The sequence below is a fragment of the Mauremys reevesii genome, linkage group 7 (assembly GCF_016161935.1).
Source record: "Mauremys reevesii isolate NIE-2019 linkage group 7, ASM1616193v1, whole genome shotgun sequence".
In the NCBI taxonomy this organism is placed as follows: domain Eukaryota; kingdom Metazoa; phylum Chordata; order Testudines; family Geoemydidae; genus Mauremys; species Mauremys reevesii.
The window spans coordinates 76,748,584-76,776,125 of NC_052629.1; the positions used below are offsets into that span (position 1 = coordinate 76,748,584).

At 47.2% G+C, this 27,542-nt stretch overlaps 1 protein-coding gene across 3 annotated transcripts in view; it reads left to right on the forward strand.

Annotated features, from left to right (window-relative positions):
* RBM6 (RNA binding motif protein 6) overlaps positions 1-27,542 on the forward strand; it is a 149,458-nt gene that overhangs the window by 99,137 nt on the left and 22,779 nt on the right. For all 3 annotated transcript variants that reach the window (XM_039547807.1, XM_039547809.1, XM_039547808.1), the window contains exons 7-10: positions 16,774-16,848; positions 20,700-20,760; positions 22,524-22,592; positions 26,582-26,830. In XM_039547807.1, coding sequence (XP_039403741.1) covers positions 16,774-16,848; positions 20,700-20,760; positions 22,524-22,592; positions 26,582-26,830 — 454 coding nt within the window. The remainder of the gene's footprint in view (positions 1-16,773; positions 16,849-20,699; positions 20,761-22,523; positions 22,593-26,581; positions 26,831-27,542) is intronic.

Consider the following 27,542-nt stretch of genomic DNA (forward strand, 5'->3'; position numbering starts at 1 on the left):
ATGGCTGGCAGAGCCCTCAGGGAACAGGAACCGCAGGGGAGCCCGCCTGGCACAGAGCCCTTACCTATCCCTCTCCCTGCACCCTGAGCTATTTTCAAACTTTTTGAGCTGAGTGCGTCCCCCCCTCCCCCCGCCTTTGAGTTATAATTTTTGGTTGCCGTGTCTTCTCCTTCCCCCATCCCTCCCACCCAGACAGGCTGGGTGGCCTGCTAAGGTGAGTCAGGGGGTGGAGGTGGCGCTCCCTCCCCGGACCATGCTGTGTGGAGCTGGCTCAACCCCTTCTGGCCCCTGCCCACCTATTTTTAACTTCAAAATAGAAGTTAAAATACACCTATGCCTGAGCCCCTCCTCCCCCCTGTCCCAGAGCCCCGAGTCCCCCTCTCTACCACTGGGCCGTGGAGTTTTTATAGCATGTTGTTGGGGGCCTCAGAAAGAAAAAGGTTGAGAACCCCTGGTCTAGATGATCTCAGTGGTCTCTTCTGGCCTTATATAATATGACTGTAATTCCTGTGAAAACCTTTGTGGCGTCACAAAGGTCTGCTCAAAGATCAAGAGGCAAAAAGCCCTGTCTTAGAACTGGGAAATGGAGGGGTAACCAGACAAATCTACAAGAGGAAAGACTTTCAGGGACTGGGTAAAAGCAACACAACAAAGTAAATATTTAACAAGGGATTAAAGGAAATTGGGTTTTTTAAATATCTGGGAAAAGGCACGAGAGAAAGAGAAGGCCCATTAAGAAACAGGGGAGTTGAGGACTTCAGAATCACTGAGATGCTGAACTCCGTTAATGAAGAAAGGTCCTGAAGGAGAGAGAGAAGCATTTTGGCCTGTTAAGTAATGATGTTAACCTTGTGAAAATAGCTAATAACTTCAAGAACTGCGGGAGAGGCAGTGGGGAAGGGATTGGATAAAGAAGCACTTGAAAAAAGTAAGCATGTAGTCAGCAGGTCTGGCTGATACAGGGTATTAAAGGAATTAGCGACTCAGGTAATTGAACTATGGATCGTTAAGTCTCTAGAGAGCTGGGGTCATTGCAGAAGTCTGGTACCACTGTCACTTTTCTCCAGTCTTACAGTAAGTTTAGCCTAAATCTCTTGTAAAATAAACGTGCCAGTATTAGAAAAAACAATCTGTTAATGCTGTTGTAGTGGTTCCTGACCTTCTCCTACCCGGACACCTCCCAATCTATTGGGTGGGGGAATCTTAAACAATAATCAGCATGGGTTTATAATGAACCAGTCACACCAGACAGACATCTATATAGGTTTTTATATTGCACTCATCCTTGTAATATCGGACTGCCTTCCAGTAGCATGTTAAGCAACATGACTATACATTTGTCACATGTTGTTTGTTTGTTCATCCTTTCCCCAGAGTGAGAAGTGTGTGCTGTGGAGTGTCTTGTTTTCATAGGGTTTGTTTTATTTATTAAATAAATACACCTATGGCTGTATGTTTATATAAGAAAAGGCAAGATCAAAGAAATACGTCCTGCACTTGGAGCGCAGAGCAGCGAAGTTTGTGCTGGTCCTTTGTTTCTGGGGGAGTTTAGTCCACAGTCTTGGGCCACCCCCTGGAGAAGGTTCTGTTTCCTGCACTGACGAGCATTACCCTTTGTTGAGAGTTCCATTGTGCCAGAGGAGCGAAGCTGTCAGCCACCGTCTTCATCCCGCAGCTTTAAATGGTCTTTTAGGTGCCCTGACCCAGGCCATGGAGTGCTTTGAAGGTAAGGACAAAGACCATGGACTTGACTATGTCTATGTAAAATGGCATAATTTGTGAATAGAAATAGTTGCTGTGATAGATCCTGGTTTTAGGAAAGCATCTGGTACAAAGCCTCATGGGTTTTTATTCAAGTTGCAATGGATAAGAATGCTCACGTGGGTTTGAAATTGGCTGAAGGGCCACAGGCAAAGGGAAGTGATAAGCAGCAATGTGCCAAGTCACAGGGGAGATGTTTCGTGTGGTGTGCACAGCCACAAGGAGCACTGTTTGGTTTAGCCTTACTTAAAATCTTCAGTAATGATTGGGGAGGGGGTAAAAAGCAATGGGATGAAATCAGTGGAGGATACTAAATTGGGAGCAGCTGCAAACACCACCGAAGACCAAGAAATACTCCAAAGGTGGTACCCAGGAAGGCTAGAAGTATGAATAGGAAATAAAAAAGATACTAACTTGGAAAAATGCATGTTGAAGCAGTGGCCTAGAGCCCTGCAGCCTGTCTCCAGAGGCGATCCTGGCAATTATAGGCTAGTAAGCCTAACTTCAGTACCAGGCAAATTGGTTGAAACTACAGTAAAGAATAGAATGATCAGATGCATAGATGAACATGATTTGTTGGGGAAGAATCAACACAGCTTTTGTAAAGGGAAATCATGCCTCGCCAATCCATTAGAATTCTTTGAGGGGATTAAAAAACACGTGGACAAGGGTGATGCAGTGGATATAGTGTACTTGGACTTTCAGCAAGCCTTTGACAAGGTCCCACACCAAAGGCCCTTAAGTAAAGTAGGCAGTTCTGGGATAAGAGGGAAGGTCCTCTCATGGATCAGTAACTGGTTAAAAGATAAAAAAACAAAAGGAGGAATAAGTGGTCAGTTTTTGGAATGGAGAGAGGTAAATAGTAGTGTCCCCCAAGGATCAGTGCTGTTCAACATATTCATCAGTGATCTGGAAAAAGGAGTAAACAGTGAGATGGCAAAGTTTACAGATGGTACAAAGCTACTCAAGATAGTTAAGTCCAAAGCAGACCACGAAGAGCTACATGGGATCTCACAAAACTGGTTGATGGGGAAACAAAATGGTAGATGAAATTCAATGTTGATAAATGCAAAGTAATGTACATTGGAAAACATAATCCCAACTGTACATACAAAATGATGGGGACTAAATTAGCTGTTACCATTCAAGAAAGAGATCTTGGAGTCACTGTGGATAATTCTCTGAAAACAGCTGCTCAGTTTTCAGCAGCAGTCAAAAAAAACTAATGATGTTAGGAATCATTAGAAAAAGGATAAGACAGAAAATAGCATAATGTCACGATATAAATCCATGGTACACCCACACTTTGAATACGGCATACGGTTGTGGTTGCCCCATCTCAAAAAAGATGTATTAGAATTGGCAAAAGCACAGAAAAGGATAACAAAAATGATTGTGGGTATGGAACAGCTTCCATGTGAGGAGAGATTAAAAGATGGATTGTTCAGTTTAGAACTGAGATGATTGGGTGGGGGGTGGAGATATGATAGAAATCTATAAAATCATGACTGGTGTGGAGAAAGTGAATAAGGAAGTGTTGTTTACTCCTTCAAATAACACAAGAACCAGTTATCACTCAATGAAATGAATAGGCAGGAGGTTTAAAACAAACATAAGGAAGTACTACTTCACACAACACAGTGAACCTGTGGAACTCGTTGCCAGGGGATGTTGTGAAGACCAAAAGTGTAACTGGGTTAAAAAAAAGAATTTGATAAATTCATGGAGGACAGGTCCATCAATGGCTCTTAGCCAAGATGTTCAGGGATGCAGCCTCATGCTCTAGCAGAAGCTGGGACTAGATGGGATGGATCACTTGATAAATTGCCTTGTTCATTCCCTCAGAAGCACCTGGCATTGGCCACTGTAGGAAAACAGGACACTGGACTAGATGGACCATTGGCCTGGCCCAGTGTGGCTGCTCTTATGTTCTTATGACTTCAACCTGATGGGACCAGACTACAGGTGTCAGGTGTGGGTTGGGTTGGGTGGAAAAACAACTGGGCCTTCTCGGGTCAGACCAGTTGTCAAGGCTGAATCCTCACTCACTCCGAGTGCAGAAGGTGGGTGCCCGGAAGGATTCTAAAAATTAATACTTGCCACTCCAGGCTTGTATTAAACACCCAAGGTTACAGCTTTTCTCTGACCTTGGCTTGGTAAAGGCTGCCTCTACCCAAATGCAAAAAAAAAAAAAACAAAAAAAACCAACCCTTGGACCCAGGAAGGAGCACTTGGGAATTCCTCCCTGTCGGGTACCCTCAAGCCCTTTCACCCCCACCCCCCGGGAAGAGCTGAGAAAGAAAACAAAGGAAATTAGCTGTTGCCACCAGCTAATCAAACAGCTTATGCACAAACCTCTTAGGACACCAAAAATCCAACCCTGTTCTTAAAAAAGGAAAATTTTATTAAAAACAAAAAGGAAGAAAATACATCTGGAATTTAGGATTTTGCTAGATTTTAAAAAAGCAGTTCCAAAAATTAAGCACCCAAAATAGCTTTCTTGGGGGTTAGCTTAAAGGTTAAAAGCAAACAAAAGCATCTGGGGTTAGCACAGAGGAGTCCACAAGCCTTAAAAAATAAACAAATAAACCTAATCACGTCTTCCTAAACATTTCTAATTTACTTACATATATGGGTTGTTAAAAGTAGTTCTAGATATGATCTGACGGTTTTTTATATCTGGTTCAAACTTTACACAGCATTCCTGCTTTTAGCATTGCTGCTCCATATCTCCTTCTCTGGAGAACAACAGACAAAGGGAAAGTTTCTTTCCCAATTTTAAAAAGTTCTACCTTCCCATTGGCTCCCATTGGCACTTTATTTATCACACCAGCTGCCCTCCTCCGGCCTGTGGGGTTGGTGCAGCAGCAGAAACTGTGCGCCCTGTTCCTTCTGACAGCTGCCACCCCGGTGTGCTATCTGCACTGCGGAGAGAGTATGCCAAGGAGTCGCAGCTCCTCACGCTGCATGGCAGAGGACAGTGGATGGCAGGGACAGGACATGCAGCTGCTGCTATGCCAATCCCATGGGCAGGACTGAGCAGACCTCTATGTTGGCCATCACAACCTGTGCATGTTTCCCAGGCCAGGAGCTTGTGGGGAGGCCATGGCTTCTCACATGCCTGTCGCCACTGGGGGCTCTCCCTCGCAGGAAGGACCCTCATTGGACAATTCCAGACACCTGTAAGGACTAGGATTGGGGTGGGGAAGGATCTGGATGGCTGGACCTTTGGCCCATCCCTTTGGAGCAGAGCCCTGTGCCTTTTCTGGTGTGCTCTGAGTAGGTGAATTGGCTCCTGGGGTCTCATCCTGGTACCTTTCTGAAGGCATGTCTACACTATAAAATTAGGTCGATTTTATAGAAGTTGATCTTTAGCAACCAATTTTATACTGTCGATCGTGCATGTTCCCACTAAGCGCATTAGGTCAGCGGAGTGCGTCCTCAATACCATGGCTAGCATCGATCATGGAGTGGTACATTGTGGGTAGCTATCCCACAGTCCCCGCTGCCCATTGGAATTCTGGGTTAAGCTCCAAATGCCTGATGGGGCAAAAACATTGTCGCAGTACAATTTGGGTACATGTTGTTGGTCCCCCCTTCCTCCCTCCCTCCCTCCCTTGAAAGCAACGGCAAACAATCATTTCATGCCTTTTTTCCTGGGTTATCTGTGCAGACGCCATAGCACAGCAAACATTGAACCTACTCAGCTGCACACTGCTTTTGTGAGCATTGCAAACACCTCGTGCATTATCCTGCAGTATGTGCAGAGCCTAGCTTGGAGTGAGATGGAGTGGACACAGATGTTCCTGAAAGCACGGGATGTGGCAATTGGGATATCATGGCACCATTGGGGTATGTTGATACAGTGGAATGCTGATTTTAGACCTGGCAAACAAGCACAGATGTGGGACTGCATAGTGTTGCAGGTATGGGATGATTCCCAGTGGCTGCGAAACTTTCACATGCATAAGGCCACTTTCATGGAACTTTGTGAGTTGCTTTCCCCCACCCTGAAGTGCAGGAATACCAAGATGAGACCTGTCCTGACAGTTGAGAAACGAGTGGCGATAGCCCTGTGGAAGCTTGCAACGCTTCACTGCTACTGGTCAGTTGGGAATCAATTTGGAGTGGGCAAATCTACTGTGGGGGCCACTGTGATCCAAGTAGCCAGGGCAATCAATACCCTTCTGCTAAGAAGGGTAGTGACTCTGGGAAATGTGCAGGGCATAGTGGATGGTTTTGCTGTAATAGGGTTCCCTAACTGTGGTGGGGCGATAGAACATACATCCCTATCTTGGCACCGGACCACCTCACCAAAGAGTACATAAACCGCAAGAGGTACTTCTTAATGGTGTTGCAAGCACTGGTGGATCACAAGGAACGTTTCACTGACATCAACGTGGGATGGCCGGGAAAGGTGCATGACGCTCGCATCTTTCAGAACTCTGGGCTGGTCGGAAAGCTGCAAGAAGGGACTTTCTTCCGAGACCAGAAAATTACCATTGGGGATGTTGAAATGCCAATAGTTATCCTTGGGGACCCAGCCTACCCCTTGCTCCCATGGCTCATGAAGCTGTACACAGGCAGCCTGGACAGCAGTAAGGAGCAGTTCAACTATAGGCTGAGCAAGTGCAGAATGGTGGTAGAATGTGCTTTTGGACGTTTAAAAGCGTGCTGGCGCAGTTTACTGACTTGGCTAGACCTCAGCAAAACCAATATTCCCATTGTTATTGCTGCTTGCTGTGTGCTCCATAATATCTGTGAGAGTAAGGGGGAGATGTTTATGGCGGGGTGGGAGGTTGAGGCAGATCACCTGGTGGCCAATTTTGAACAGAGAGACACCAGGGCAACTAGAAGAGCTCACCGAGGCACGCTGTGTATCAGAGAGGTTTTGAAAAAGTTTCATGGCTGACCAGGCTACAGTGTGACAGTTGTGTGTGTTCGTCCTTGATGCAAAGCCACCTCCCTTGGTGAATGTACTTTCTGTAAGCCAATCCCCCCTCTCCCCTTTGACCACAGCTGGCACAGGAAATAAAGTCCCTATTATTCTGAATCCATTTTTTATTTATTAAAAAAAACTTGAGATTACTGACAACACTGACTGGTAAAAGGAAGCCAAGGTGTACAACGGCTTTGATAATGGGGTGGGGTGGGGGAGGAGGGAAGGACAAGGCCACATTGCTTATTGTAGCCACACTACAAATCAAAGCTGTTTGAATGACAGCCTTCTGTTGCTTGGGCCATTCTTTGGAGTTGAGTGGCAGGGTGCCCAGAGCCTCCCCGACCCTCATGTTCTTGGACGTATGGGTGAGGAGGATATGGAACTTGGTGAGGAGGGCAGGTGGTTACACAATTGCTGCAGTGGTGGTCTGTAGTCTAGTTGCCTTTCCTGCAGCTCCACCAGATGCCTCATCATGTCTGTTTGCTTCCTCATTAGCCTCAGCATCTCTTTCTGCGTGTTCCGATCAAGCTCACTGTATGCTTTCCTGGCCTATGCCACCGAGTGCCTCCATACATTCAGCTGTGCCCTATCAGTGTGGGAGGACTGCATGAGCTCTGAAAACATGTTATTGCGAGTGCATTTTTTTCATCTTCTGATCTGCGATAACCTCAGGGACGGAGTTGATGCGGGGAGCATAGAAGCCTTTGCAGCTGCAGGGGGGGGGGAAAAGGGAGAGTAGACTTTAAAGAAGATACATTTCTGAGAAGAAAAGGGAGACTCTTTCACAGTTAATCAAGCAATTCACAGCAGACAGCACATATTTTAGGTACAAGGTCGCATTTTGCCTTTTATATTGAGCACCTGCCGGTAGGGTGACACATCACATGTGGCTGGGCAACAGAATTCGGTTTGCAGGCAGCCATGGTAAGCCAAAGGGTACGTGAGGTTGGCGTCTTCTGCATTCATAACATGGGAATGGTTTCAAACTGCAGCGCCCTCCTTTCCCATAGCAACCAATGCCAGTTGTGTTTGCCGTTTAAAAGGAGGGGCTGCGGTTTTGGGGTCTTTAACACCCCCCTCCCCCCCACCGGCGTGGCTATTCTCCAGGATGATCCCTTTTAGCCAGGCGCAAACAGCCCACCATGCCTGGGGTGTAATGTGTCTCCTGAGGCTTACACAGAAAGATAAAGGCCGAATGTTGCATGAATGCAACGAAAACCCAGGACCATTCGCTATCATGCTTTGTGCTGCAGTGATTCCAGACCACTGCTACTGGCTGGGCATGGCAGTGTCCTACCGTGAAGGACGAAATAAGGCAGCCCTCCCCAGAAACCTTCTGCAAAGGGTTTCAGAGTACCTCCAGGAGAGCTTCATGGAGATGTCCCTGGAGATTACTGCTCCATCCCCAGACACATTAACAGATTTTTCCATTAGCTGTACAGGCCGCGAATGCATCCCAATTGTTCAGGGCAAATCAGACATTAAACACAATTGCTTTTAACCCCTGTAGTGTCGTTACAAATGTGCACTCACCAGAGGTGCCTTCTCTGCTTTCAGGGTCTGGGAACAATAGGCCCTGGGAGGGTATTGGCTCCAGGGTGAAGAAAAGGTCCTGGCTGCCGGGGAGAATGGATTCTCCACTTGCCTGCTGCGCATTCTCTTCCTCCGCCACAAAATCCTCATCTGTGTTGCATGAGGCTGCCACCTTGCCAGGTGTCCACGAAGAGTGTTGGGGTACTGGTAGGCATGCTGCTGATCATAGAAGCAGCATGTCTGGGGCTCTGACACGGAGCAACTGTTTGCTTCCTTTGTCTTTTGATAGGCTTGCCTGAGCTCCTTAATTTTCATGCAGCACTGCTGTGCATCCCTGGTGTAGCCGCTCTTCATCATGCCCTGTGAGATTTTGGCATATATATCAGCATTTCTTCTGCTGGATCGAAGTTCTGCCTGCACAGATTCTTCTCCCCATACAGAAATCAGATCCAGTGTCTCCTGTTCGCTCCATGCTGGAGCTCGTTTGCGATTCTGGGACTGCATGGTCATCTGTTCTGCTGAGCTTGTCACGCTGCCCAAACAGGAAATTAAATTCAAAAGTTCCCAGTGCTTTTCCTGTGTACCTATCCAGAGCGGTCACATTGGAGCACTCAGGGATAGCTCCCGGAGGCCAATACCATTGAATTGCACAGTGCTGCGTCTACACTACTTCAGATTCGACCCAGGAAGGTCAACTTTAGCACTTCTCCCCTCATCGGGGAGGAGTACAGCAGTCGATTTTAAGAGCCCTTTAGTTCGGTGGAACAGGGTTGGTTGTGTAGTCTCATTCGCACAAGATGGCAGCACCTTCTTTACATGGCTTGCAGTAGATTGAGTCAGTTGACTTGAGAGTTCATTGCTTTGGCCAGCGTGGGACCAGTTGATGCCATGGCTTTCTGATTGGCAACATCAGAATCTTCCCCCTTCTCCCCCTTATGTCCTTACGATTCACCTGGGCATGGTGAAGGGGGTAGAGCTCAGTTAAGAGGGACTGGGTGATGCTAGGACACCTCTTCCCCTCTACTCTCATTGTGTGGTCTGTGCTGCTGCCACGCAAAGGGCCCAGAATCATCAGTTTGGTGACAAAGCTCAAAGATATCTTGGCTGAGTGATGCAGTCCATCCTTTACACAGCAGGAGGTGAGGTGCTGAGTCATGGAAGCACTAGGAGGGTGGTGAAGCACTGCAATGGGTTACTTAAGAAGGTGGTGGAATCTCCTTCCTTAGAGGTTTTTAAGGTCAGGCTTGACAAAGCCCTGGCTGGGATGATTTAGTTGGGGATTGGTCCTGCTTTGAGCAGGGGGTTGGACTAGATGACCTCCTGAGGTCCCTTCCCACCCTGATATTCTATGATTCTGTGATCCTGTCACTGTCTGACCTCATGGCATATGGCTTTCAGACATGAGATCTGGTATGGTGACTGCAGATGCTGCTGCATAGATTGGTAAACAGCCGCCTGGTGGGTGGGTGGAGTGTGCCAGCTAAGGGCAAGGCTAGTGGTGGCTGGTGGAAGGTCTTAGGAGCTGGCATATCGACTTTCCCTCTTTTAATGGTGACTAGTAGTGGATAGTGTATGGAGTGAAGGGTTTGAGGGTAACACCCAAGCCCTCTCCCTGCAAAGCAGGCTTCAGTGTCTGATCAGCAGGTGATGTGAGTGGGGGTGCTGCTTTGTAGGGATTCCTGAGCACTGTTACAAGGCTTTGCCAAACTCCACGGGTACAGAACCCTATTGATTGCCACCCCGTCCTTCGCAATATCTCGGATGCCATTAACCTAGGTGTTGGGGAATCTGTCGGCCTGCTGCTCTAGAGACCCGCCTTGATGTGCACTGACGGGGCCACTGCTTCCTTCAGGAGGTTGTGCACCCCCATCTCCTTGCACTGCCTGCTGCTACGCCCACTCTGTCCTCAGGCACAGGACATCTTCCAGGAGGTGGTGCAGCCCCATGGCCCATCTCTGACTGTGTTACAGGCCCCAGAGAAAGTGTTCTGCCTGCTCTACGGACTGTCAGGCCTGAAGGAGGCATCTGTGTTCGTATGAGCTTTGCCTCCTGTACCCCTCTCTTTCCCATATTTACTCTTATCTCTGCTTTAAAGCCTCAGGTACGTGCTTAGTCTTGTGCATGTGTTCAGCGCCACATGTGACCCCTGAAGAGGTTCTCTGGCTTGGGGGTCTCAGTGCCGTGTGCTGGGTGCACAAGGAAGGTGTCAGCAAGAGCTACAGATGTCAGCTTGGCCAAGCTCGCCTAGTCTGTATGGTGGCGGTGGTGGTGCTGCTGAAGCAGCTCCAGCGGACAGCCGGGGATGGGCCCAGTGGGAGGAGAACAGCAGTTGACTCACAAGGGGCAGGCTGCAGGGAAAGTGAGAAGGGTGGGTGGCATGCCTAACCCCCAAATTGATGCCTGATGGGCAGGTCCATTTCTGTTTTATCCAGTGCTCTTCAGTGCGTCTCTTCTAATGGCTGCAGGAGGATCAGTCGTCCCATAAACCCCTTTCTCTATGGCTTCCCTTTTCTCTGGGGCAACCAATGTGTACGAGGTTTGAGCATTAACGTTGCAAAATAATTCCAGGAACGTGGTTTGATGAGTTTATGTGCTAGGGATCCCTCCAAACAGTAATTAGCAGCCTGGGTCAGGTGGCGTGGAGAGTCTGCCGGTTCAGTTGAGGTTCCACAATGAACGGCTGTTCCCAGCTCCCACTGCCCTGCCTGCACCCACTGAGGGGTGGCCCAATGGTTAGGGTGCTAGTGTGGCATGTGGGAGACCTGGGTTCAATTCCTGCTCTGCCACAGATGTTATGCAGACAAAACTACACAGGATTGTTTCAGGGGGCAAGGCAAAGATGCCACATTTATTATGATAACACAATTTGATTAATGACCAATAACTAATACATACATACACACACACACACACACACACACACACACATATATATCAGATGTTCTGCAGCTGCTGTATAGTTACCAGTCCTGAACATAGCTTGAGTCCGTGGCTTGATTTCATAGCTTGTGGTGGCTAACTGGCCAGGAAAGCCAGGCACAAGGAAGGGCTGGGTCTGCCCTCCTATGCTGGCAGCAGAACGTTACCCAACATCTTCCAACTCACTCATCTTTTTTTTTTTTTTTTTAATAGGCTTTTAGTTTGAATCCAGAGTCTGTGTCAAGCTGCCTCTGGGTTCGGTGTGATTGATCACCTGTCAATTGCAGACATGACTTTCAGCCTCGGACCTAGCTTTGATCTTCCTTCTATTGTACCTTTGTTCTTTTCTTTTTAAGGTGGACTCTTCTTACTTTGTTAGGACTGTTGTCTGCATTTTCAACCGTTGGTGTTTGAACTTTATTTCATCAGGACAGACTGGCGCTGGAGGTTGATTCCATCATACATACATACCTCATTCACACATCTAAACTAAACTAATAAGATTACAGTCAGGTTTTGCAAAAATGAAGGTTGCTGCAGCAGGCTTTTACAAAATGGAGTGAGCATTTTAAAATGGAATTTGAATTACAATATGGACAAGTGTAAGGAGTGGCAAAGAGTGAACAGAAGCTGCCATGTAGACAAGTATAATGAATGGCAAACAGTGAGCAGAAGTTACAATGTTGAAACAGTGCAAGTTTCAGTGATTTAAGCAGCAATTGGCTTGAAAGTGAAACTTACAAGGGCAGCTGGCTGAATGCTGTGGCTCTTAACAAGCATCTTAATTGTCAATTAGCCACTTATTGGGGTAACTGGTTTTATGAGTGAATGTTGTTTCATTCATAAAACTTCACTTATGAAGTTACATTAATAAAGTGTCAAGTATCAGAGGGGTAGCTGTGTTAGTCTGGATCTGTAAAAAGCGACAGAGTCCTGTGGCACCTTATACACTAACAGATGTATTGGAGCATAAGCTTTTGTGGGTGAATGCCCACTTCATCAGACGCATGTGGTGGAAATTTCCAGAGGCAGATATAATAGAGTGAACAATTAAAAACAATTTAATTCATCAGTTCTACACAGACTCCCTGTTTGACCTTGGCCAAATCACTTAGTCTACGTCTACCCTAGGACTTTTGTTGGCAAAACTCTGTGCAGTGGAGATAGTAGGACCTCTCCGGAAGGTGGAGTGCTCAGATATGATGGTAATGGGAGCCATGTTAGTACATTAGATACAGTAGAACCTCAGAGTTGCAAACACCTCAGGAATAGAGGCTGTTCATAACGCTGAACAAAACGGTAGGGATGTTCTTTCAAAAGTTTACAACTGAACATTGACTTAATACAGCTTTGAAACTTCATAATAATGAAGAAAAATGCTGCTTTTAACCATCTTAATATAAATTAAACAAGTACAGAAACAGTTTCCTTACCTTATGAAATCGTTTTTTTAAATTTCCCTTTTTTTAGTATCATAGAATCATAGAATTCAAGATCAGAAGGGACCATTATGATCATCTAGTCTGACCTCCTGCAAGATGCAGGCCACATAAGCCGATCCACCCACTCCTGAAATAATTCTCTCCCTTGACTCTGCTGTTGAATGCTCGAAATCATGATTTAAAGACTTCTAGTAGCAGATAATCCACCAGCAAGCGACCCCTGCCCCATGCTTCGGAGGAAGGCGAAAAACCTCCAGGGCCACTGCCAATCTACCCTGGAGGAAAATTCCTTCCCGACCCCAAATATGGCGATCAGCTGAACCCCGAGCATGCGGGCAAGACTCTCAAGCCAGACCCTCTGGAAAAAGGCTAACAATATCCTATCATTGACCCTTTGTACTAATTACCATTGTGGCATGTTATTGACCTATTGACTAAACCCGTTATCCTATCATACCATCCCCTCCATAAACTTATCTAGCTTAATCTTAAAGTCATGGAGGTCCTTCGCCCCCACTGTTTCCCTCGGTAGGCTGTTCCAGAACACTGTTTCCCTCGGTAGGCTGTTCCAGAAGTAGTAGTAGTTTACATTTAACACAGTACTGTACTGTATTTGCCTACAGTAGCACCTCAGTGTTACAAACACCAGAGCTATGAACTGACCAGTCAACACCACACATCACTTGGAATTGGAAGTATGCAATCAGGCAGCAGGAGAGATGAGAGAAGAGGAGAGGGAAAAAAAAGCAGACTATCTCATTATTATTATTATTATTTATTACCTATTTGCATTATTGCTGTGCGTAGGTGCTCCAGTCACAGCCCAGAACCCCATTGTGCTAGGCAGAACAAAAATCCAGTCTGGAGTTCTAAACATCTTAAGAAACTGGACTCCAGCAGCTGACCCTAGTATTGAATGACCTTGAGCAAGAGCCATTTTTGGATTATCTGGTTGCACTGGTGGACTCCACCCCACTGCAAATACATTCTGAATTTGTGTCTGCTGGGGTTGAAGCAAACGCCCCACAGACTTGTTAGAAACCAAAGTGAGCCTGGAGCTGAGGTGAGATATGTCATCCTGCAGTAGCCGGGTACTGCCAGAAAACAGTTTGGTCTGGTGAGGCGCCAGATGCCTTCCAATGATATGAGAATCTCTTGTCTTGAATGAGGAAATGAAAAAGAAAAGCAAGCTGGGTTAATTTAATTCTGTAGCATGAGTGACAAATCCTGAGGTGCTTATTTTGCTTGGAGACCATCACTGTGTGTGAGAGGCCGAAGCAGGGGCGGCTCTATGTATTTTGCCGCCCCAAGCAGGGCAGTCAGGTGGCTTTCGGCAGCATGCCTGCGGGAGGTCTGCTGGTAACGCGGATTCGGCGGCATGCCTGCGGGAGGTCTGCTGGTCCTGCGCCTTTGGCGTACCTGCCACTGAATTGCCGCTGAAGCTGCGGGACTGGCGGACCTCTCGCAGGCAGGCCGCCAAAGGCAGCCTGACTGCCGCCCTCGCTGCGACCGGTAGGCCGCCCCCCCACAGCTTGGTGTGCTGGTGCCTGGAGCCGCCGCTTGGCCGAAGGTTACTCTCTTTATTACTGTACCTGTGCTCTGTTTCTCTTATACCACAATGTCTCTTTCAGATGTGAATGCAGACCAGAACAGCAGGTGTGAGATCCAGAGAGCAGGAGTTTGAGTGCAGGTGTCAGCAATTTCAGAATCTGAACCTCAGAAATTGATAGCTAGCAGGTGGAGGTCTGGAGCTGAGCACTTGATTTAGCAAATTAAATTGGTTTCTGTTGTATGTTCATTGTGGAGTAATGATTTGGGCTGCAAGTGTTTTTGTCTTTCTCCAGCATGCTGGTGGGATCTGTTAGTTTCCTTTGGTGTTTGCTGCTCTTGTGGTGCTCTTCGTACTGTCTGTAATGGGTTCTGATGTCACAGATGAAGCAGCTTTGTAGATAGGCGCAGTTAAGAGATCTCTCCTCCCTCCCCCAATCAAATAATAGAACTTACTAGCCCCAATCCCGGGTGCTAGGCTGAACCAGCATTGGTAAGAAGCTGTGTAGTTGTTTTGCATTGGTGATGGTTGTGTGTAGTTGGAGAAAGGGGGTTTAACTGAGTGTGGATGTATGCTGAGAGTATGGTTTGTTGTTCAGCTGCGAACTGGACAGGAAGTAGAAGTATTGTTGTGTCGCCGGGGTTCTCTAGCGCTAGCTGACAGTCTGCATCTGGAAAAAAAATCTTGAGTGCTCCTCATCAAAAACCAGAGCATGAAATGAAGAGAAAGCATAAGATTTTCTCCATGTGCCATTATGCGTTGGGTGCAGGTTGTCTGTTCTCCACCTGGGGTGATACAGACAGCCTGGCCCAATAAGTGTCTGTAGACGGGCCAGGACTCACCCCTGCGGCGCCTCCTGCTGGTGACTCCAGGAATTAGCTCGTTCCAGTGCTGGAGCGCCCGCTGCCGGCTGGTGATCCACCTGTCCTCAGGCCCCCCATGTCCCTCCTTGGACCCGGTGCCCTTTTACATGGGGTGCTGCCCCCTGGCAGTAACCCCCTTTCTTTCTGAGTTTCCCCTGGGGTGCTGCCCCCTAGCAGTAACCCCTTTTCTCTTAGGGTTTCCCCTCCTCAGGGAACCCCCACCCTCTACCCCCACCTTGCCTCAGTATTTGGCTACTGCCAGTCATTGTCTAGCCCCACGTCCTGGGGCAGACTGCAGTATCAGCCTATTCATCACTGGCAAGGTTGGGTTTGGACCTGCTGCTTTGGCCTACCCCTGGGCTGCCCTCTGCAACCCCCAGTACCTGTTAGCCCTCTGCTAGGCCGCAGCCTGGGGCTTTTCAGGCTGGAGCTCCCCAGCTCCTCAGCCTTTCCCCAGCCCTGCTTCACTCAGGTATCCAGTCTCAAGCTCCCTGCAGCTAGGCCCTTCTCTCTCTGAAGGCAGAGAGAGACTGACTTTCCTTCTCGCTTCCCTGGCCTTTTTATAAGGCCTGTGGCTCAGTTTGAGGCGTGGCCCCAGCTGCAGCCACTTCCTCAATCAGCCCAGCCTTGAGAGCAGCTGCTCTCAAGCCCTGCCAGGCCACTTTTAAACCCCTCACAGCAGGAGCAGGGTTTCACCCTGCTACAGTGTCAAAGGAGAAGGTGACTTACCCCCAGCTATTCTAGAGCCAAACTCTTTATCAGGTGCCAAGTCTAATCTCTGGATTTCTTGTGAGCGCTGATGCCCTGGGTTTGTAAGCCTGGGCTCTGCGTGAGTGTGATGAATGCCACTGGGAGTGCTCACTGGGTTCAGAGGCAGGTCCAAGTGGATATCTGTGACTTTCACCTTCCACTTCATTTTATCCTTTAAAATTCATATACACAGCTGTATCGCAGCAGAGCTGTCAAGACTGCTGTCTTCTCCCAAGGGGAAGCTCTAAAGGAATGCGCTAGAATTGGACCAGGGACATGATAGTCCCCATGTGTTGTCCTGTTGTCCCGTTTCCCCTTCCCCCCCCCATCCTGGGTTGTGCTCTCAGCTCTTGTCTGGCCACTGCCTGAGCGCTCAAAGTCAGCCCCAAACCTGCATTCTCCACATGGTGGCATGCTGTGCCCTCTCCCAAGCCAACAGCCTCCCCCATGGGGTGGGCAGTTTCCTTGGAGAAAAGCCAGGTTCTGAGGAAGGACGGAGAGGCCAACACAGGTACCAAATTCCTCTTGCCCTTGTTTGTGGTGTTTTTCCATTTTGTTCCTTCTCGAGTGTCCATGCCAGCAAGGTGTCCTCTCCTGAGGCCCATCCAGCAGACAAGGATGTGGCTGGGTTGGGGCAGTTTGGCCAGCTGCCCCTTTCCCAACCCATTGACTTTGCAGTGAGTCAAGCAATTCCCATGTATGCTTATCTTGGGATCATTGTATTCTGTCGGTTCCACTTTGAGGAGCTGTCAAAGCTTTCCTGGGCCAGCTGCCTTGGCACTAACCATGTCAACAGTGCAGCAGAAATGCCGTGGCAGGGGCAAAGGCTGGTTCCCTCCTTTCATTTCCTTGGTGAAGCTCCAGCTCTGTAATTGAGCTGGTGATTTTGGTTTTTTTTGCCATCCTACTTTGCTTACAAAACCCTGGTATCCTGGGGCTTGCTTAGCCTCTTTCCCACCGTTGAATTTCCTAGTGTGTTTGGCATGTTAGTCATTGACTCCCTTGTCTCAACAGGGAACCCTTGTGATTGGTGGTAAAGAAGTGACCCTTGAGTACACGCCATGCCCGGAATTTTGGCGCTGCAAACGCGTAAGTACATGGCAATGGAGGATTTCGTTCGCTTATTTTTCCCTCGCCCCCTTTCTTTCCGGGGGTAGTGAGGTGGAGTTAGATGCATGCTCAGTTGTGGAAGAACCCCTTGAGTGGTTCCAGCACTGAAGTTCCTGCCTTTCCTATGTTTTCTCCCTGTGTATTTTAGGTAGTGCAGGAAAATTCAGATTCTCCAACATATGCTTAAGTTAATGTGCACCTACTATAAATAGTAAGTGGCTGCCCAACAATTTTTCAAGGCTTATTTTGTATTTGTACATTAAATAATATGAAAAACATTGTATTTAATATTACATAATATATGAATCCATAAGATAAAAAAGGTAATTTTACATGTAAAAGGTATTAACTAAATTATTCGGCAATTACTCTTTCACCTTACCATGTGAATTTGCTCTTTTTTATCTACCTGTAAGAAAAATTAAAGAGTTTTTACAAAATATCAAACAGTTTTCATCTTATTTATTTAAAAAATGTAAAATTATTTTTTGATTGGACAATTTTCTGGAAAAATTTAGACTAGCTGTAGCAGAAAGTGAGGCTAGTAATATTTCAGTCCTATATATAAAACATTGTTGAACTGCTGGTTCAAATATATTTATCATTCTTACTTTAACATAGATAGCCATTTATGGTTAATTAAAAAATATTCTTTGTATTGTTACCTGTATCTGGATTTCAGTAAAAAACAAACAAATATAAAAAAAAGTTAAACACAAGTTAATCATATGTGCTCATCAGCACTTAATGGAAAATAGGTATAATTAATTCACGTGGTTTTTCTAATAAAGTCAGTGTGATTTTTGGCACTGCATTTCTTCAGCCAATTTTTCGTAGTTGGGAGAGTAGAATGATATTCCCGTTCGTAAGCAATCATCAAGATGGGCATCTGCAAGCCGAGATCTGTATTTTGATTTTATGATGTTCATTGCTGAAAACAGAACTTCACATAGATACGTGGAACCAAAATAAGATTTTATTTTGTATGCTACATTTTTTAAGGCAGGAAACTTTTTTCGGTCAACCAGATTCCAAAAGTTTTCATCTGTTGCACAGGATTTTAGAACAATATCATTTTGAAGGTCCAAAATCTCCAGTTCCATGTCTTCTGTTCTTACTTTAATAGACTCGCAATTGATGTAGCCATTTCTGTTACCTCTATTTGGCAAGTAAAAGGATTCACAAGAAAGGCAACTACAGGCTCAATGATGGTGAACCGTTGAAATCTTTTCAAATTGTTCCAGAAGTGTTTGAATGTGGATAACAAATGGTGATGGGTTAAAATCACTGTCACATACCATTTTCTTCATACTTGGGAAATGTATGAGAGACTTCATCCTCATATGTGACATCCACAAGACCAGTTTTGCTTTGAATGATTTTACAGAACGTATCATTTGAGCCACATGTTTGTCTTTTCCCTGGAGCTCAAGATTTAAAATGTTCAATTTGTCAGTGATGTCGGCAAGAAAAGCCAAGTCCCTTAACCAGCTGGAGTCTTCTAGTTGCTCGAAGTTCTGATTTGTGGACTTCAGAAATTCTTTGATCTCTTCAGTTAGGCTTAAAAGACTGCAAGAACTTTACCTTTGCTCAGCCATCGTACTTCTGTGTGCAAGATAAGATCAGATTGTTTATCATCAACATCTTCCAACAGGGCCTTAAAAAGTCAGTGTTGCAAAGATTTCGCTCAAATAGAATTAATTATTTTAATAACGAATTAATGACATGTTGTAAAGAAAGAACTTTGATGCACAAAGCTTCTTGGTGGATAATGCAATGATAAGACACAGTTCGGAAAGGATTCATTCTTCTTGAAGAATGCAATGAATCCATTGGCGCTGCCCATCATTGCTAGTGTCCCATCAGTGGTGATCGCAGACAGCTTGTGTAGTGGCATACTAATTGATGTTGCATATGATTTGAATAAATTATAGATGTCCTCACCCTTTGTTCACCTTTTCATAGGTAATACTTTTAGTAACTCTTCTTTTACGGTGAAGTCACTAATTACCATCCTCACCATAACTGCCAGCTCTGTCGACTCATTGAACCGCAGTGAAAACCAGTCACATATTTCCAAAGTCATCCTTTAGCTGAGTTTGCATGTCGCTTGAAATTGCATGTATCCTCCTTGTAACTGTGTTGTCTGATAACTGCAAGTCTTGTATTGCCGACAGAATCTCACGCTTGTTTGGAAATCCTTGAAACAGGCAATCAGCACAAGTCAAAAATGCTTCCTTCAGCAGTTCACCATCTTGAAAGTGTTTTTTCTTCTTTATGAGCAGATGAGCAATTTTAAAGGAAGCAATAGTAGCACTTTTAGACTTTACTACTTGTCTAGTGAAAACAGATTGCTGGGCACATAGGTTTGATTTGAGTTGATTAATTTTCTTTTTTCTCAACTCAGATTTAAGTGGATGGCTAATGTCAAAAGAGCCGTGATTAGTTTGGAAATGGCATTCGACATTGTTTTTTCGGCACTGCAACAGTACCACTGCACAATAAGCAAACACGTTTCCCTCTATTTTCAATAAAACAATAGGATTCTTCCCACTCTGTGTTAAAATAATACGTACATTGTCTTTTATTTGAACCACTCATTTTGGGGCAAAATGTTTAAAAATAAATAAATAAATTGCAAAGCACAAGAAAAGAGCAGTATCAGTGCAGCGGAAGAATACTCACATACAGGGCTGGCTCCAGGCACCAGCGGAGTAAGCACGTGCCTGGGGCAGCATTCCGTCCATTTTTGGGGCAGCAGAGTCTGAGTGGGTTTTTGTTAGTTTTTTGTGCTTTGGCAGTTTGGGCGGTGGCAGTCCAAGCCACTTTTATTTTATTTTTTTATTTTTTTGGCAGTTCTGGGCAGTGCCTGCCGGGGACAGAGGACACCGGCGCCTGCAGCCGGCAGGCATGGGGCCGCGGCTTCTCTCCCCTGCTGGGCACTACTTTTCACACTGTGTCACTAGGCGGGCGCACATAAATGCCCCCTGGGCACCGCGTTGGGGACCACTGCTATAGATGTACCTTCACAGTAAAATTGCACTTTACGTTGGGCGAGTTTTCACTTCCCTGCCTCAGGAATCAATTGAGAAAGGGGAAACTAACTGCACCTCTGGATTCTTTCAAAGTACAAGGTGGCTGGCAATCTAGGAGAGGTCTGGTCTGCAGAGTCTCTTTTTAATGTGCTGAGTGAGTTGGTCCTTGCTTCATTGGGTTTTGTTTTTTAGGAGGAGAGCCCAATCTTAGAAAAGCTGCCCAGGAGCCATGCATGCGACTCTAGCGATCAGACATGCAAATTAATAAAGATGGGACTTGTGCTCCTCAGTCACTTGAAAATCCCTCTTGCTGTTCCCAGGGTGGAGTCCTGTGGGACTCCATTCCTCACCAGCTTCTACTCTTCATGCCAGCTCTCTGCCAGCTAATGTCACCCATCTTGTCTCTTTCAGTCTCTTAGGGCTTTTTTAGACATACAGCACTGCAGCTGCACTGCAGCTGGTGAAGACACTGTATGCTGATGGGGAGAGCTTTCCCATCGGCATAATAAAACCACCTGCAGGAGAGGCGGTAGCTATGTCGGCGGGAGAAGCTCTCCAGCTGCTATAGCACTGTCTACACCAGTGCTTAGGTCAGTGTAACTTACCTCGCTCAGAGGTGTGGATTATACCAAAGTAATTTGTAGTGTAGACAAGGTCTTTGTGTTACTCGCTCATGCAACTAACCTGGCTACATTCTCAAAGTGAAGCAGCGACTGTGACTTTTGAAACATATTGACAGCTGTTACAATAGCCTTTTAAATGTCTCTCCCTCATGCTGCCTGTGTTTCACTGCAGTGTAAAGTGTGTACTGTGGGGTACAGATCTTCCTGCTCCTATTGCAAGCTCCCAAGAGATGGTGAGTATATTTTGTCACTCTGCCAAACTGGGTCTTATAGGTGTAGATTAAAAGCCTTCATTTGCCCTAGGGAGTGAACGTCTCTGTTGACTGGTTTCTTTGTGCCATGCAGTGGGATGTCTAGGTACCATATGAGAGAATTAGTAGCAGTACTGGAGGTAGATATGCTGCCAGGCTGTTTGCTCTGCATGCGAGGCAAGGCACAGGGCCACACTGATCTGTAGTGGGAGGGAGTTCCACAGGACATTGCCCTTCATCCAGAACATCCTGCTGCCAGTACCTGATAGTACCATCCTCTTTTCCTTCAGTGTCATTGTTCTCCTTCATTCCTAACATTATGGGATGGATGCTGAGAGAGAGCTGGTCCAGGCTACACATCGTAGACTGCCACAGGCATTAAAGATGAGGGCTAGGACCTTGAAACAGACACAGAATTAGATGGTACCCCAGTATAGGGTGTAGACCATGGGTGTGATGTGTTCCCATCTAGCTGATTGCTTAGGAGACGGGCAGCCGCATACTGCAGCAACTGGAGCTTTTGTCTGGCCTCACTGCAACAGCCCAGCCCAAGAAGGGGCTGTCAAAGATCTGGCTGGCTGCTATTGCTGAAGAGTCTGGGAATACCACGGAGTCCAATCAGCTCTGAGACTCTGTGCCACTGAAGTGATAGGAGTGAAGGCACCCCCAATAGTTTGTGGTCATGGACTCTGCCAGTTCCCCCCATGTCAACTCTGTTTTACCAGGCTCTCCACCCAAGAACCTGCTTCTGTCGGACAGCCAGGCATTCACAGTGCAAGGTTTTACGCTGCTGCTTTTCTGCTAGCAGATTCAGAATGTCCTGTGCCTCCTGCAGAGCAAACCTACGTACCATGGGGAAATGGTGTGTTACAATCTGTGTCGATCCAGAGAACAAACTGCCATTACCTATTAGCCCCCATGCTCTGTTCAGAGCTCTTTATTCACTGCAGCCCCACCCTTAGAGAGATCCTGACTTCCTTTCACTGTTGCTGTAACATGAGTGATGCACCATCAGTGTTCTGGAAGCAGAGCTCAAACTGCTGACCTTTTCAGCTCTTCCTTCTTGGCTAACTTAACCAAATGGCGATACAAACATCTGTATAGCAAGTTAAACGTTCAGGCCCCTCCAGATGCTGTGTGTTCTAAGGCTGTGTGCCTCATTTTACTAGTCTAGTTAGCTGATGGCCATGGGAATGTATGTGTTTTAAGGGTTAACCCTGTGTGACTAGCCTTTAAACGATGGAGTGGATTACAAAAAGGACACACAGTCTTAAGCGGTAGGGTTGTCCTCTTCTCCAGTGGTTCTCAACCAGGAGTCTGGGGTGAGCAAGTTTCAGGGGGTCCGCCAAGCAGCCCCAGTGTTAGACTTGCTGGGGCCCAGGGCAGAAAGCTGAAGTCCCACCGTATGGGGCTGAAGCCTGTGGCCCTGTGCCCTTCCACCTGGGACTGAAGCCGAAGCCTGAACAACGTAGCTTCCTGGGGGCCCCTGTGGTATGGGTCCCCAGGTAATTGCACTGCTTGCTACCTCCTCATGCCGGTCCTGGCTTTTATATGCAGAAAACTAGTTGTGGCACAGGTAGGCCGTGGAATGGTTATAGTATCGGGGGCGAGAGAGAGCATGGGGAGCTCCAGAAAGAAAAAAGGTTGAGAACCCCTGCCCTTCTTTAAGCAGCTGTTGGGTGAACTCCTGTATGTTTTGTGGCTGGTGGCCTTGAAATAGTTCCTGTTATGCCTTTTTCTCGTAGGGAGCAGACCAGGGACAGAGCCCAAAAGTGATTTGGAGGGAGAGGACGTGCACGCCGAGCAGGACTTCAGTAAGAAAATCACCATCACACAATCTGGGGTTGTGGATATGCTCTTTCAGAGAGGGAGAGGTGTCTATGGGCCCCATCTGTAGAAATGCATGGGAAAATTCTCATGCATAATTTACACACGCAGTTACTGCAGTTGGACATGTAATCTCTGTAATTTCTTGTGCGAATCATGCACAAAACCTTGGTATGTAGCCAGCATTCTGAATCAAGCTACATGCTGCAGTGTTGATATGAATGAATAAATGTTCTCTCACCTGTACTGTATAGGTTTGTATCGAAAGGGGTTGGATTAGCTTAAAACATGCCTGTGTGTAACTGTTATCAGTATTTGTGCTGAATATGTGGTTATAGCCATCTGACAGATCAGTCTCTCTGGTGAGTTAGCATCAGGATAGCCTCCCTTGTTGGATGTTCCCTAGACGCCGCACAGCTTTGGGAGTGTTCTGGACTGCGGTGTCCATTGGGGTCACACAAGGACCCTCTCTTGGCACTGAATCTGTGGAGCAGCCACCCCTGTTTCTACCTTTCCATGGCCTACCGCAAGTGCAGGGACCTTCCCTCTGCATCCTGGCTGTCCTCTGCATGACCTGGGATGGGAGACCAGGTGCTTCAACATCCCAGGGCTCTCCTTCCCCTCATTTAGGTAAAACTCCTCCGCTCATCTTCCTGGGGCATGTATTGCTCACTAGACTCCCACCAGAGGCTGCCTTGGAATAGAAAGAGGTATTTATCATGAATACGGAGGTTCTCTGCGCATTCTCACTTTCCATCCTACCTCCGCCTCCTCCAAGTTCCCCTCTAAGAGAAGTCTTGGGTTTAGTAGAAGGACTGAGGTGCTTGGATTTGCAGAGTGCACTTGTAACAATGTTTGGTGCAGTCTGGAGGGCTCTCAGAGCTTAGCAGTCCCAGGGGATGCATCCAGCAAGTCTAATATGCGGAGGTAATGCTATTGAATGGGCTCTAAAGTTAAACCTAGGGGATGTCAACTCTAGCACCTCTGCCAACCTCAGCTGAGGCAGTGAGGCACAAATAAAGAGGTGATCTCTCAAGTGTGGAAGTCCCAAACCATGTAGGAATTTATAGCTCAAAACACCTTAAACGCCACTCAGAAATCAGTAGCCAGCCAGTGCAAACCACAGAGTACAAGTGTCATGTGCCCCGGTGAGAGATTCCACTTACAAAGCGAGCTGCCTTTTTCTGAATTACAGTGAAACCCTGCTATAACGTGATAATTGGGGTCCAAAAAAATTCGATTGCAATAAATGCAGGGTTGCGTTATAGCAAGGTTACGAAAATTTACCATTTCAAGCTGGTCAGTTTCAAGCCGGTCAATTTCTCTTGGGCAGAAAACGACTTGCATCTGCGAACTGCCCATAACGATAACTGAAAGGGTGTAGCAATAATTAGTGACAGCACAAGCTAATCAACCTATTAAACGAGCCAGAACCAGCCTGAGAATAGCTGGGTTTGGACTTTGAAAACTGGAGTTTTGGGACCTGGCAGACTGGGGCTGGAGCGGCTCTCAAGAGATCTGTACAAAGGCGCTCAGCCGACTGCCCTCCAGCCAGAGAGCCGATTGCAGCGTTTGACACTGAGGAGTTGCTGATATTCAGAGCAGAGTTTGTGCCACTGTTGCTGTAGCATTCCTCCCAGCTGTCAGCCTGCTCCAGCAGCAGGGGCTCTCAGCCATGCAGCGAGAGAGGGAAACACTTGGGGAGAGCAGGGGAGACGTGCAAGGGGCAGAGGAAGACCGAGGAGCAGCTGGGGAGGAGAACGGCTCTTCTCGCCAAAAGGGGAAGCGGGGGCAGGGGGGAAAAGGCAGTGGAGAAGGCTCCTTTTTCTTTTCTTTTCTTTTCTTTTTTTTTTTTTTTTTTTTTTTGCTTGGGGTGGCCAGAGCCACCTTATGATCACGTTATATCCGAATTTGCATTATCGCGGGGTATGTTATAGCAGGGTTTCACTGTAGTTTGAATTTCCAGGTTAAGGTTCAGCCTCGTGAAGAGCGCATTACAGTAGTTTGATATTGAGATGACGAAAGCATTGATCTTGGGAGCAAGAGCCACATCTGAAAGAAATCTTTGAGGCTTCTTGGCTAGACACAGCTTGATAAAAGCCTTCCTTGTCACTGACACTAAATGATCTAGCAGCAGCTGGGGTCCATCCATAGCCCCGATTTTAACCTGAAGCAACAGACACTGAGGATTTATCTTCAGTAAGGTGGCAGATATTCCCTTCACACGAGATGGTTGTTTTCCCCATCCTGCCAGCATCACTTCAGGTTTGTCTAGACTGAGCTTCAGCCAGCTAGCCCACATCAACTGTCTTCAGTTCTGTTGATTGTGAGGAGTTGATCCTCAGTGTCTTTGCTTGGCTTGCTAAGAGCCCCTTGTACACCCTGAACGAGACAGAGCCCTGTGGAACCACGCACAGCAGAAACCAGAGAGGGTCTCCGAGAGAGGGGGACAAAACCCCTGAGGGACAGCCCCCTTGCTTCCTGCCAGGGTTTGCTGGCAAGTCAGGGACTCTTCACAATCCCCAGTGTTGAAGACAGCGGACAGATCTGTCTGTAAAGCAGTTGGTGCTGCACGTAGGGCTGGCCCCAGACTGACACAAGTCAGAGATGTGAAGTGACCATGCACTCTGAGAGTTGTCTTCCACAGCCTTTCCATTAATGTTCGCCAAGAATATGAGATTTGATAGTTGGCTGGGTTGTCAGCACCAAGAGCCTCTTTTGAGGGATGGCTGGTGGCACAAGATCTTCCTTTATTGAAGCTAAGACCCTGACCTTGCAAAGGAAGAGATGTAAGCAATCTCCATCAACTCTTCTCTGGCCTGGAAGGACATGGATCCAAAGCACAGTTATGTACTCAGTATCTCCAATCCCTCCAGTACCTCGGCGCGACACTGGCCTAAATCCAGGTACTGAAGATCATACTCTCTGGACATTACTCTGTATCCAGGGAACCAGACAGTTCATCCCTGTCCACTGTGGACTTGATTCTGCAACTTGTAACATGATCAGCCCAAATTCAGGAGATAGAGAATTCCACAGGCATCACGCCACCCTGATATGGTTTGCACGGCATTCAGACTGGCTAACTGGCTAAGTCTGGGTGATCTTGACATCCCTGGCTCATTTAATGTATATCTTGGGTGCACTTATCCCTGTGACACACATGAATGAAATGCAGTGTGGGAGGGGAGGAAGGTGTGAGACTGATCTTATCAAGTAAGCAGTACAGGTGTTAGCAGTGAATATGGCCAGGGCCTGATGTGTCTCCTTTTGCTCCTGTCTGGGCAGCATGAGTAGCTGCTAGGATGGAGGAAAGGGTGGCAGCAGGAGGGGACATGATCCAGCCTAAGGATCTGAAATATTAATTAGTACAAGAAATGTTAAAAGTCAAATCAAAAGAAGGGTTTTTGGAGGGAGGGGGGGTTATTCCTCATCTGGGATGGATAGCCACCTCATAAAATTCTTTAATTAATCTCATTACATTGCCCATCAGTGCTGTAGTTACACATGTCCATTAACACGCAGCTGTTCTGGAACACCAAGATTGGAGAATCAGTGTCCAATCACTAACACTTCCTGGCTACAGGTGTTCAAGAACAGACTAGATAAAAGGCTCTGGTGATTAGTGTTAGGGGTGGGCTTGATCCTGTGCCAGATCCGGGAGGTAGCCTCCAAACCCATTTGGGATTCCACTGTACAGATAACAGCTGAACCTGAAAGTAGGCTTAGGCAAAAGGGAAGCCAAATTATGAGCTCCTTGTTGGAGCAGGGATGTGATGACGTGAGCTTTGATGTCTTGTCTGTTGAAGTCCAGGAAGCTTTCGTGTTCCTGCTAAATGTTCAGAAACATGGCTAATCAAAGGACAGCAGAGTCTGTTTGCCAGCCCACTGCAGGCAGTTGGGAGAAAATACAAGGTTTGTAGTGTATGCTAGAGGGGGATGCTGAAAATGGGTTCATTCCATTTCTTTTCTCCAGTAATGGAAGCCAAGCTTGAAAAACCCGAGCAAGAGCTATCAGGACACCCAAAGCCTCAGAAACAGGCTCCCCAACACGCGGCTCCTCCACAGCAGAGCCAGCCCCAGGAACTCGAGCCTCGGAAGAGAGAGGAAGGCAGAGAGCGATGGCCTTCGCAGGAGAAAAGGTACCCTCCCTGGAAGGAGAGCCAGGAGCCTGCTGCCAGGAGGGAAACCGAACAGACCACACCTCAGGAGGGTGAGAGTAAAAGTAAGTTGAGTCTCAGGCTTTCAGAAAAAGGGCCAAAGTGCAGAGCACTTGGGTTTGGCTGTGGGTGGGCCGTCTCTGACAGAGTGCAATGGCTTTTCCCTATGACACCTGTCTGAAGGATACTTCCTCAGTGTGAATTCAGTAAGCTTCATGATCTGTTGCAGGCAAGGATAGTTGAGGGGGGGTGAGGTGTCTCTGCCTGGATTGCTCAGGTACTGGTGGATTTGGGGAGGGAGGCCCTGCTTGGTTTTCTCAGAGGGGATTTGGGGAAAGAGAGTGGTCCCTGCCCAAACGGCCCTCGAGGAAATTAATTCAGGGCAAGCTGCCCCTACCCCATACCATTAATTTGCTGGTCTCAGCCCCGCCTCTGTGCTGTGCTCCAGATCTGCTGCCCCAAGGAGGTCTGTGCTGCTGGGGTAGCTCTGGGGCCCTGTTCCTCTCTCCCCCTCTGTTCTGAGGAGCACAGAGAGTGATTTGCCCCAGAAGCCTGGTTTGCTTAGGGAGGAGGTGGGAGATCAGAGGCAGCCAGCTGGGCTGATTCATTTCTCACAGGGCCTGTGAAGAGCCTAGCAGGTCAGGGCCTGCTTTGCTTCCTGATCACCCCCCTCTGCACCCACCCTCCCCTCCTCTTTCTCCCAGGGACCCACTGTAACGATGCAGTCTCTGGCAGGACACAACTGAAAGTATCAATTTGGGACAAATTGATTAGAGC